This window comes from Dictyostelium discoideum (assembly GCF_000004695.1).
Source record: "Dictyostelium discoideum AX4 chromosome 3 chromosome, whole genome shotgun sequence".
NCBI classification, from domain to species: domain Eukaryota; phylum Evosea; class Eumycetozoa; order Dictyosteliales; family Dictyosteliaceae; genus Dictyostelium; species Dictyostelium discoideum.
Genome location: NC_007089.4, coordinates 1,192,009 through 1,204,508, shown reverse-complemented (window position 1 = coordinate 1,204,508; position 12,500 = coordinate 1,192,009). Strand labels below are relative to the sequence as shown.

General features: G+C 25.6%; 5 protein-coding genes across 5 annotated transcripts in view; 2 read left to right on the top strand and 3 right to left on the bottom strand.

Moving 5' to 3' along the window:
- Positions 1–16, top strand: part of crop (Luc7 family protein) — a gene marked incomplete at both ends in the record, with an annotated part of 1,548 nt that extends 1,532 nt beyond the window's left edge. The window contains one exon of the mRNA XM_636880.1: positions 1–16. This exon is cut by the window's left edge and continues 485 nt beyond it. Within this exon, the coding sequence (XP_641972.1) occupies positions 1–16 (16 nt within the window).
- Positions 17–543: 527 nt separating this feature from the next.
- pgtD (IPT/TIG domain-containing protein) lies at positions 544–7,507 on the bottom strand (the record flags this gene model as incomplete). The annotated part of the gene is made up of 4 exons (XM_636879.1): positions 544–6,995; positions 7,076–7,179; positions 7,283–7,367; positions 7,447–7,507. The coding sequence occupies 4 exons, from the start codon at positions 7,505–7,507 to the stop codon at positions 544–546; spliced, it is 6,702 nt and encodes a 2,233-aa protein (XP_641971.1).
- A 1,064-nt stretch (positions 7,508–8,571) lies between these two features.
- Positions 8,572–10,685, bottom strand: rad18 (SAP DNA-binding domain-containing protein; the record flags this gene model as incomplete). The annotated part of the gene is made up of 2 exons (XM_636878.2): positions 8,572–10,463; positions 10,571–10,685. 2 exons carry the CDS (start codon positions 10,683–10,685, stop codon positions 8,572–8,574), a joined length of 2,007 nt encoding a protein of 668 aa, XP_641970.2.
- Positions 10,686–10,890: 205 nt separating this feature from the next.
- On the top strand, positions 10,891–12,123 carry DDB_G0278797 (hypothetical protein; the record flags this gene model as incomplete). Its single annotated transcript, XM_636877.1, has 1 exon — positions 10,891–12,123. One exon carries the CDS (start codon positions 10,891–10,893, stop codon positions 12,121–12,123), a length of 1,233 nt encoding a protein of 410 aa, XP_641969.1.
- A 58-nt stretch (positions 12,124–12,181) lies between these two features.
- Positions 12,182–12,500, bottom strand: part of senp8 (sentrin-specific protease 8) — a gene marked incomplete at both ends in the record, with an annotated part of 807 nt that continues 488 nt past the window's right edge. Inside the window, one exon of the mRNA XM_636876.1 lies at positions 12,182–12,441. Coding sequence (XP_641968.1) covers positions 12,182–12,441 — 260 coding nt within the window. The remainder of the gene's footprint in view (positions 12,442–12,500) is intronic.

The following is a 12,500-nucleotide window of genomic DNA, read 5'->3' as shown; positions in this document are numbered from 1 at the left end:
AGATAGAAATTATTAAATCATATTTTTATAATAATAAATAATAATAATAAATAATAATAATAAATAATAATAATACTACTAATAGTAATAAAAATAAAAACAATAACAATAATAATAATAATAATAATAATAATAATAATAATAATAATAATAATAATAATAATAATAATAATAATAATAATAATAATAATAATAATAATAATAATAATAATAATAATAATATTAATAGTAAAAAGTCAAATTAATAATATAGAATTTCAACTTTGGCAAAATAAAATCCGGTAACTCCATTTATATTATATCTTTTTTTATTATTAATAATCTTTTTTACTTTTTTTTTTTTTTTTTTTTTCTATTGTTCTTTTTTTTTATTATTCCTTATAAAAAAATTAAATAAAAGATATTTTATTTAAACAATTTATATTTTCGAACAAATAATCAAAAAAAAAAATAAAAATAAAAAGAAATTATTTTAAAATTAAAAAAATAATATTTTTTTTATTATTTCTTTATTTTTATTTTTATTTAAAATTTTTTATATATTTAATTTTCGATTTGATCTTCTTCATCTTCATCTTTATTTTCAACATCTTCATCTTTATTTTCAACATCTTCATCTTTATTTTCAATATCTTCATTTGATTCAATTTGTTCGTTTGATTCATTATTGTTATCGTCTTGTGGTTGATCATTATCTTCATCATCATCGATTTGAGTATCTAATGTTTGATAATTTTCAAATGGATCTCTTTCATTATCAGATAACAATTCACCAATATTTTCAAGTAATTCTTCAACTTCAGCTTCTTTTTTAAGTTGTTTGATACTACAATAATTTTTCCATGCCTTTTGAATTGTCTTGGCTGCTTTATCTCTATCATTTATTGTTGTAGTAGTTGTAGTTGTTGTAGTAGTTGTTGTATTACTGTTATCATTATTATTATTACTACTTGAAGATTCATCAATAACTGGTTGAATTGTAGAAGTTATTGGAGTTGAAGTTGTACTTGATACATTACCAATTGAAGTTACAGGTGAAATTGGTTGATGATTTTTCAAGAGTTTAAGTTGTTCTCTCTTTTTAGCTTCAGCAAAGATATCTTTAAACTCTTGAAGAATATATTGAACATCATTTTCATCACCAAAGGATTTATCTTTTTTATTCTTTGGTATTGGAAGATCACCAGATCCTGAGGCTTCAGCATTATCATTTTGTTGTTTTTTGGAGTCTTTTTTTTCTTTCTTTTTATTTTCTTTTTCCAATTTATCAGCTTCTTTCTTTTCTTTTGCTTGTTTCTTTTTGTCTTCTTTTTCTTTGTTGATTTGTTCTTTGGTTTTCTTTGATTTGTTCTTTTTGTTTTTGTTTTTCTTTCTCTTTACCAATACAACAGTACCAACCATTGCAGCTGCAAATACAACACCACCAACTACTGGTCCAATAATGATCCAAATGTTTTGAGAGGATTTTGCAAATTCAATTAAACCAAACTCTGTAAGATGGTTACATTTACATTGAATATTACCATCTACTTTATGGGTTGAACAACCATCTGTTAACCATTCTTTTTTATTGGAGCTCCACCAACCACATTTAAATTCTTTATCTTTTGGTGGTGAATGTTTTCCCATATCAATGATAATTTGATCTTTAAGGCCATTGATTGATAATTGAGAGCCACCATTGAAAAGTTCAAGTGAAACAGTTTTTGGGAAAATGGTTTGATCAGATTTATGATTGAAATGAATATTTGATGGAACTGTAATTAGTTTACCAGTGATTTCAGAGGTTTGTTTTAATTTATTCTTTGATAAAACACTTGATGGAATACTGAATTTTGGAGTGAAAGCAAGTTTTTCACCATCAAGAGATTGACCTTCATCATCCTTTTTGAAACCAATCGATTGACCACTCTTACTTAATTCCATATGTAGAGTTTTAAATGTTGTAATCGAGAAACCTTTATCACTTGCAACTGTAAATGGTTCTTCACCAATTGCAGTTCTTTGAAGAATACCATCTGCCAATGAATTGGATACCACTAAAATGTCTGAAGAAACATTATAAACCATATCAGCATAGGTTGGTGCAGTTTTACCTTGAGTGATATTTGATTGTTGACCAATGACTTGTTGATTGACATTACTTAAATAGTTAACAGATAAAATGAAATCACTTGGTAAAACTTGTGATTTAACCATCATTGGACTAACTACTTTCATAATATTCATTGATTCTTTAAGAGTTGATGGATGAACAACTGCTGAAGTATCTGTAGAGGTTGATATCAAATCGACAACTGTTGAAATACCATAGTTTGAGAGTTGTTTTTTTTGTTTAACAACCTGGTCCATTACTTGACGAATACCATTGGCTTTAAATTGAGATATTTGAGTGGCAACTGCAGCTGCTGACATCTTCTTATTTACTGTTGGTTGATCAAATTGTTTTGTTTCTTCTTGTTGTTCAAGGTATGGATTGGTTGGTTTCTTTGAAAATACAACTTTATTTGCAGATTGTGGAGTTTCTGGCATTATAACTTGGAATTGTTCATCAGTTTCTGAAACAACATTCTTTGATGATGCCTTGGCTAATCTCAAAGTTTCAGGAACCAATGAATTGGCAATTTTCAATGCTACACTAAGTTGATAAAGTGAAACATCTGGATTGGTTATAGTTGTACTTAAAAAGTTGATTGCTTCCTCAATGTTGCTTGCTTCTTTTACTTGAATTTTACATGATTTACTTGCAGTGATACCATCATTTGAAGTTACATAACCAATTATTGTAATTTGACCTGGTGGAAGAATTGTAGAGATAGAATTATCAGAGGAGGATTCACTTAGTGCGATTGCTGGGCCACTACCTACACGATAACGGAAATTGTAGGATTTAATACCAGAATTATCAGTCCATTGATCGCCCATTGTAATTGAATAGGTATCGGTAACATCACCACTTGTTGTTAAACAAGTGATATCACCACCTTGGGGGATTGCTTCAGTGGTGAATGTTACCATTGCTTTACCAGTGGCACCAGTTTTCTTATTTTTAACATCTACTGAAAATCTATAGACAACTTTTGAACCGAGTGCACCAGCCTTTAATACCAAATTTCTACTATTCATTGGGGTACTATAGGCTTGTTTTAATGGAAGTTCAAGAGTACCTTCGAGCATATTCCATTCATAGGTTAAATTTGATGAAGATGCATCATTACCACTAACTACTGTATAGAGTACCAATTTTTGAGTTGGATCAATGGTTGTTGGTAATGGTGAGATAATAACATCAATTACTGGAGTATTTACAATGGTAACAGTGGCACTAGCAGAACCACTTCTTGTGGCATCACCATTTGGGGTAACATCAACAGAGAAATGGAAAACACCAACATTCAATCTTGAAGAGTTAAATGTAATAATTGGTTCAGATTCTAAATTTAATCCGCAATCTTTGCCACTTTTATTGATACATCTCCATGCATAAGTAAATGATTGTTGTTGTGTAGAGGTTGAATCATCAAGTTCTTTGGAAACTGTTGAAGTAGTTGTTGGATCAAAAGATTTTGAAGCATCTAAAGTTATTAAAGTATTTAATGGGAATTCTTTATCGGCTCCATCAATTACTGCAGTGATTGGTTTCTTTGAAATGATAACTGTAACATTATCGTAGTTTGTCTCTTTACCAGAGGTTGCAGTTAATGTAATAACATAAGTTGTATCATAAACCCATTTACTTGAAGGAATATTTAAAGTTGGACCTGTATAATCTTTTGAACTTGCCAATTGAATCTCTGGAACAATTGACCATTTATATTTGATTGTGTTGGTGTTTTGTGAAGCGCCATCAACTGAACAACTTGAAACTGAAGCATTACCTTTAAGAGTTAGATCAATTGCACCCATACGATGAATACTTGGACCTTGAATTGTTACATCTAAAACTTCACCCTCTTTCTTTGTTACTGAAACACTTGCGCTATCAGATTTCTTTAACCAATTTGTGATTTTAAGTGTAAAAGTATAAGTTTGACCAGATGACAAAAGATCATTTGGAATTGTTATGGTTGCATTATTTTGATCCAATAGATTATTTAATTGAGTGTTTGTATCTGCCCCACTAACCGACCAATCATAGGTTAATGCTTTTCCATTACCACCTTTTGAATGACTAGCATCTAATACCAATGGACTACATGAATCTAAAACATTTGGAGCTTTAATATCTACCACTGGAGTTGAATCTTGTGGTGGTTCCAATGTTATAGTTTGATAATTATTCTTACTACCATCTTTTGAAGTGATTCCACCTTGAGAAAATTCCAATTGTTGGCCAACTGATACACTTTCACCACTACCCAATGTAACCATTAGAATGTTTGAAGCAGTATATTCACATCTTGGAGAACTACCCAAAGTTTGTAAAGTTGCAGAAGAGAAAAGAGAACTACATGAAGGCCTATTTGAAGTATCAACTGGAGAAGAGATATCACAACTAAAGAAATTACCATTGTTTGCACCGAGTGCACATGAAGTAATTGCAATGGTTGAAACATAGTTATAGGCTTCAGTTAATGTAACGGTACTACCATCAGAACCTTTGACAACAATATCAGCTGGACCATTATTATCAGAGGAAGGAGTTGTACAAGTTAAGAGTCCATCTGTTTTAACCTTTGGATTTGAGCATGCAGCACCACCAAACAATACATTACTAATGCCACAATTAAAACCAGAACCACTAATAGATACCAATGAACCACCAGAAGTTGGACCATAATTTGGATGGATCGATGAAAGCGTGATATTACAAGTGTTTACCAAAACACGTTTACTTTGAGCATGAATTGCATTGTTTGCTAAAACCTTGAGTACTGGAACATGACCATTACTTAGGATTTCAGAGAATGGACGAATATAACGCATTTGATTTGATTTTGAATCGGTTGTAAAAATCATTTGATTGACTGAATCATGGAATCTATAGTATAATAATGGTTCAGTTGAAACGGAAAGTTTAAATCCTTGAATAACAAGTTTTGCCAAAATTTCATGATCTTCTAAACCAACACCAACTTCCTCAGTGAAACCACCAATTGAATTAAATGATGACTTTTCAATAAAGAAATTTGCATCACCAAAACAATTCTTGAAGAGACCAACGGAAAGTGATGGACCTAATGGTACCCATTGTCTTTGAATAATAACATCATTTGATATTGGAGTATTGGTTGAATTAAATATTGAATGTGGTGAACTAACAACATTGGCATTTGTATTTGTAGCGATTGAAACATAGGTTGAAATTGCATTTGGATACATATAATTATCATCATCTAAAAACATTAAATATTTACCTTTGGCTTGAGAGGCAGCAGTATTACGAGCAGCACCTAAATATTTATTTTCAGTCATAATAATTTTCCAACCTTTCTCTTTGAATTTATCTTTTAATGAATAAAGATAATCAATTGATTCAATTGAAGTTGAACCATCATCAACTAAAATTACTTCAAAATTTTTATAATCTTGATTTTCAATTGATTCAATTGATTGTTTTAAAAAGTTTGGTCTATTAAAATGAGTTAAACATATTGTTACTAATGGTTGTTGTTGTTGTTGTTGTTGTGTTGATTTTAAAATAAATTGTTTTCTATTTTTAATTGAATTTGTAAAAATTGTAGTTGAATAAAATTTTAACCAAGCAGATTCTGATTTTTCTTTTGAAATGATTGGATGACCAATTAAATGTTTACCATTTAATAAAATTTGATCTAATTTCTCTGATAATGATTTAGAATCAATTTCAAAGAGTACTGTAGATTGATCATTTAATTCAATAAGTGGTACCATTGAAAGTTGATGTGAAGCAATGAATGGTATTCTATTGTAAAGACATTCATAGAGAGTATAAGGTGCATTATCTTCTAATGATGGAATAACTACCAATTTATGTAAATCATCAGTTAAATATTCGATTGCTTGACTTGATGATTTTTCATCTAAATATTTAATTTCAAATGGCCAATTAATTGAACGATCTCTAATATAATAAATTGCATCAACCTTTCCACCACCACCATTTGGTTCAGTAACGATGATATCAGAAGAACGACCCAAAAATGTAATCTTTAAATTTGATAATGATTTATAATTTGAATTTGAAACCAATTGATCTAAAGCATCACAAAATAAAACTATACCTTTTCTTTGTTCTAAACGACCGAAAAATACAATTTCTTTAATTGAACTTGAAGTTTTCTTATTGTTGGTGATTGCAGTTGATGGAGATGGAGGTGGAAGAAAAGGTAATAGATAAAGATTCTCTTGTGGAATTGTCCAACCAACCTCTTTTATTAACCAACTAACGATATAATTACTTGGTGTCCAAATGATATCGGCCATTTCAACTGATTTTCTTTCCATAAAATCCAATTCAACTTGATCGTGATCCAGTGAGACCTTTTTTGTATTTGATTTACTAACCCAAGAAGATGGACCATGAAGACCAATTACAATGGTAACATTTTGAAATTGTTTCTCTACACCATTGATTTTGGCCAAACAACTATAATATGCCATACCTTCAAAATCTGGGAAATGTAAAACATCAAATGATTGAGTCTTGAGATATTGATAAACTTGATAGGATTTTCTAACAAACAATGGATTATCAACTCTAATCACAGATGATGGTAAATGAACTAAATTGATACCTCTCTCTTTAAGATCGACTTTCCAATTATAAAAACTCTTTTTCTCGGGTGGATCATCTCTTGTATATATTACTGTAACATTATATTTACCAGTCTTTACTAAAAAATCTGAAAGTATAGAATAAACTGTACCAATACCAGATGTTGAATACATTCCTTCAAAACTTGAAACAATTATACCAATATTTAATTTTTCATTAATATTTTCATTATTATTACTATTGTTTTCGATACCATTATTAATATTTGTTTGATTATTAATTAAATTTAAAAACCAATCTAAAAAAAAAAATAGAGTTAATAAAATAAAAAAAAAAAATTAAAAAAAAATTAAAAAAAAAAAATAAAAATATACTAACCTAAATTATTAAAATTTGTAATATTTGAAAACTGTATATTGTTTAATTGAGTATATATATTTGATAAATCTTTTTCATAATCAACATCATTTATATTATGATCTCTATTTTTTTTTTTTTTTAAAAAAAAGTTGATTAGAAAATTTTTAATTTTTTTTTTTTTTTTTGGAAAAGTTTTTTTTTTATTTTTTTTTTGGAAATATTTACTTAATTATTGATTCATATTCTTTTTTAAGTATTGATATATCATAATTTTTATAAATATTTGGTTGTTTTTCTCCTGTTTCTATATCTTTTTTTATTAATTTTTTTTTTTTTTGTTAGTATTGATTTAATAATTTTTTTTTTTTTTTTTTTTTTTTTTTACTTACTAATTTGTAAAGAGGGTGAACATAATAAAAATAAAATAAATAAAACTATAAAATTTAGCATTTTTAATATTAAATCATATAGAAACTAATAATAATATTTTTTTCGAAAAAAAAAAAATAAATAAATAACTATAATATAGTTTGAAGGTAAGATTATTAGTAATTTATTATTATTTTTTTTTTTTTGTAAAGTGTGTTCAATATAAAAAAAAAAAAAAAACAATACAAAAAAACAATAATATCTCAATAATAATAGTATTAGTTGAGTGTTTTTACAATTAAAAAATTTTGTTAATTATTATTATAATAATAAAAAAAAAAAAAAAAAAAAAAAAAATGGTAGTGGTACTTTGAAATTAGTGTGAGAAGAAATAATAATGAAAAAGAGTGGGAAAATAAATGAGTAGTGAATGATATTAATTTGTTTGTGGTGTTATGTGTGAAGTGTGAGTGTGTGAATATAATTTATTTAATTATTTGTTTGTACTCACATAACAATATGGACAAATAAATTTGTTTATTTTTTTATTTTTTTTTTATACAAATAATAAATAAGCTGTAGTATGTGTTTTTTTTTTTTTTTTTTTTTCTAAACACAAATGATTTTTTAATTATTTTTTTTTTTTTTTTTTTTTTTTTTTTTATATCAACAAATAATTTTTTAAATTTTTTAATAATAAAAAAATAAAAAAAGGAACTATTAGTACTCTTGGTTTGAACAATTCCTCTGTGGGACAAAAAAAAAAAAAAAATTATTAAATTCCTTTTTAAATTTTTTTTTTTTAACTTTTCAAAACATATTGCTTGTTTTTACCTTTTTTAATGAATTAATAATTAAAAACACAAATTCCCACAATTTTTGTAAAATATCATATAATTAAGTAAAAAAAAAAATAAAAATAAAAAATTATAATTTAAAATAATTGAATAAAATAAAATGAATAAATAAAAATAAATGAAACTTAAAAACCCCAATTTAGGACTTTTTTTTTTTTAAAAAAATAAATAAATAAATAAAATAAATAAATTTATATTAATAAATAAATAAAAAAAAAACAAAAATAAAAAAAATATTTATGAAATCGATGTGTTTTTTTTTTTTTTTTTATTCCAAAAAAATATTATTTACAATGAATAAAAATCTTCATCTTCCTCTGGTGATTTATTTTCAATATTATCATTACTAGTAGTGGTGGTTGAGTGTGAATTTGTGATTGTGGTAGTAGTGGAAGAAGTTGTGGTAGTGGGTTGAAATGATTTATTATTATTATTATTATTTTTTTTATTATTATTATTATTCCTATTTAAAATTTCATTTTTTAAAATTTCAAAATGTTTTTCTCTATCAATTGAATCAGTTATACCAACATATTGCGAAGATTTTTCTTTTTGTTTTTCTTTTTCTCTCTCTTTTTCGAGTTGATAAAGTTCAGAAGTTATATCGAATATTGGTTTTGGAGATAAACTATCAACCTCTGAATTATATCTAGTTATATACTCTTTATGTCTTTTAATTAAAGCTGTTCTATCACCATTTGTTTTTAAACCAAGTTTTGTTAATGAATCTTTTAATTGTTTTGAATTCATTAATGAATATGCCATTTTTGGTAAATATGATTTATTGGTTGTATTACCATTATTATTATTATTATTATTATTATTACTATGATTCATTTTAAATATTTTCTCCTCTTTTTCACCTTTTGCTAAACATTCATTTGCATGAATTTCTATATACTTTGATACTATAAAAATATTACAAATTGGACATTCAATTTTTTCCTCTTCTTTATTCTCTTTATTATTATTATTATTATTATTGTTATTATTATTGTTATTATTTTCTTTTAATTCCTCCTCTTTTGTATCTAAATTATTATTATCGTTATTGTTATTATTATTATTATTATTATTGTTAATTTCTAATTTTTCAACATCTTTTTTATCTAAAATAATATTATTATTATCATTAAATTCATCAACATCTATTATTAGTTTAGCATTTGATACAACTTTTTGTTCTTTTGAAGGTGATTTAGTAGATGAAAAAGATGATGATTTTGGAGGTGATTGTGTTGATGTTGGTGTAATATCGTTTTCACTGTAACTAGATGTTATATTAAAAGTATTTTGTATTTCAATATTACTGGCGTTGGTATTGTTATTATTATTATTATTATTATTATTATTATTATTATTATTATTATTATTATTATTATTATTATTATTATTATTATTATTATTATTATTATTATTATTATTATTATTATTATTATTATTATTATTATTATTATTATTATTATTATTATTATTATTATTATTATTATTATTATTATTATTATTACTATTCCTACTCCGAGATCTTGTAACTATAGCTATTGGTGTCGAAGGAGGTGTGGTTTTTGATCTCTTATTTGGTGATGTCATTGTTGTCGTTGTAGTTGTAGTTGTGGTGGTTATTGAATTTTGAGAACTATTTACACTGGTTGTTTTACTTGTATTTGAAGGTGATGGTGGTGGTGGTGATATTGGTTCATTTGATATTGATGACCTCTTTCTAGTTGGTGTCTTATTCTTGGCATTACTATTATTATTATTATTATTATTATTATTATTATTATTATTATTATTATTATTATTATTGCTACCACATGGTATTATTTCTTGCTCATGTAGTTTTTGCTCCTGCTGTTGTAGTTTTTGCTCCTGCTGTTGTTGTTGTTGTTGTTGTTGTTGTTGTTGTTGTTGTTGTTGTTGTTGTTGTTGTTGTTGTTGTTGTTGTTGTTGATTAAATTGATTTTCTAATTTTAAATGTAATAGTATTTGATCTTGTATTTGATTTTGTTGATTTTGTAAAGATTGTTTTTGTTTTGAAATCTCTTTTATTAATGATTTATAATTTTGAACTATTAAATCTAATTGTCTATTATTAACTAATTGGGTAGCATTACAAGATATCCTACATGATGGACAAAACTCTTTAAATGATAAAGATTGTCTAATACAAAATGAACAATCTTTAAAGTTGAAAAATAAATAAATAAATAAAAAAATAAAAAAAAAAACAAAAAAAAAAATTAGAATATGTTTTTATTTTTTTATTTTTTATTCCCAAAATACAAACAATTATGCGAACATTTTGGTATCATCATTGCAGTATTAAAAAAGTCATAACATATTGGACATTTTAAAAGTTGACCAAATAAATCTATTTCTTCATTATTATTATTTCCAGTCATTTGGTTGCAAAACGGAATAAAAAAAAAAAAAAAAAAAAAAAAAAAAAAAAAAAAAAAATTCCCGCCTTTTGTGTGTTCCCATAAAAAAAAATCTTTTTATTTTTTATTTAATTTTTTTTTTAATTTTTAAATTAAATTTTTTTTTATTTTTTTTTTAATTTATTTTAAAATAAAAAATAAAAAGTAATAAAAAAAAATAAAAAGAATGAGTGAAAATATAAATATAAATAACAATAATAATAATAATAATAATAATAATAATAATAATAATAATAATAATAATAATAATAATAATAATAAAAAATGTTTTGTAACAGGGTCAACTGGATTTTTAGGATGTAATATAGTTGAACAATTATTAATTCAAGGATATCAAGTTTATGCATTATATAGAAATAAGAATAAAGTATTAGAATTAAATTCAATAGCAAAGAGATTGAATAAACAAGATCAATTGATATTGGTTAAAGGTGATGTTACAAATTATAAATCATTGTTAAAAGGTATACCAGATGAATGTCTTTACTGTTTTCATGCTGCAGCTCTCATTGATTTAGATGCAAGTGAATCACAACAATCAATGAAGGAACAACAAATTCAACAATACGAAACCAATGTAAATGGCACTGCCAATGTTGTAGAGGCATGTTTCAAAAAGGGTGTAAAAAGATTGATTTACACAAGCACAATAGCATGCTACGATGTAAAAGATAGAATCATCAATGAACAATGCCCAAAAGAGAATCTACCAAGGTCTGGTTATTCGCGTACAAAGAGAATTGGCGAGCTATATGTGGAGGATGCCATACGTAGGGGATTGGAGGCGGTGATCATCTCACCGGGCTTTATCATTGGAAAATATGATGAAAATAGTGTTGGCTCGTTTATATTAATGGTCGCTCATCAAGCTTCTCAAACTGTGTCAGTGGGCGTAGGTAAAACCAACTTTTCATCAGCGGACGAGGTTGCCAAGGCTCATATAACAGCAGCACAGGTTGCACCAAATGGAAGTGACTATTGTATAGGTGGTACATTGATCAGTTGGAAGGAACTTTATGAACAAGTTTTATTTCAACTCTCGATTGAAAAACCTGTTGTTGCCGTTTCCCCATTGAAATATATTCTAACAGGTAAAATGAATGATTTAATGGCCAAATGGTTTGGCAGAACTTCAACCACAACCACTTCAACCACTATTAAACCAATTTCATCAGAAGCAACCGATTCTTTAGCGGATGATGATTTTAAAACTACAAAAGCATCGAAATCAAAACCACGTCCAACACCTTATCAATCTTTCTTCCTCTCTTGTATTCAAAGTGTTAATTTTGTAATCGATTCAACCAAAGCAAATAACCAATTAAATTTTAAATCTCAAACTTTAGAATATATGATTAATGAAAATATTCAATGGTTAAAACAAAGAAATCTATTATAAAAACAAATAAAATTATCAATGATAATGTTTATTTTTTTTTTTTATTTTTTTTTTATTATTATTTTTTTAATTTTAAAATTGTATTTAAAATTTCAACTCTTTTATCTTTAATATAATTTGGTGTAATCTCTTTAAATAATAATTCATTTGTAAATTCTGATAATAATAAATCTTTATATGAAATTTTATTTTCTTCACCCTTATTATTTTCATTTTCTTTAATAATTAATTTTAATAGTTCTTCAATAATTGATAAAACATATAATCCACAATCATATCCATTTTGTTGTTGTGGTGTTTTTTGATTTATTAAAAATTCTAAATAAAAAAAAAAAAGGGTTAATTATGTTGTGAAATAATAAGAAAATTAAAAAAAA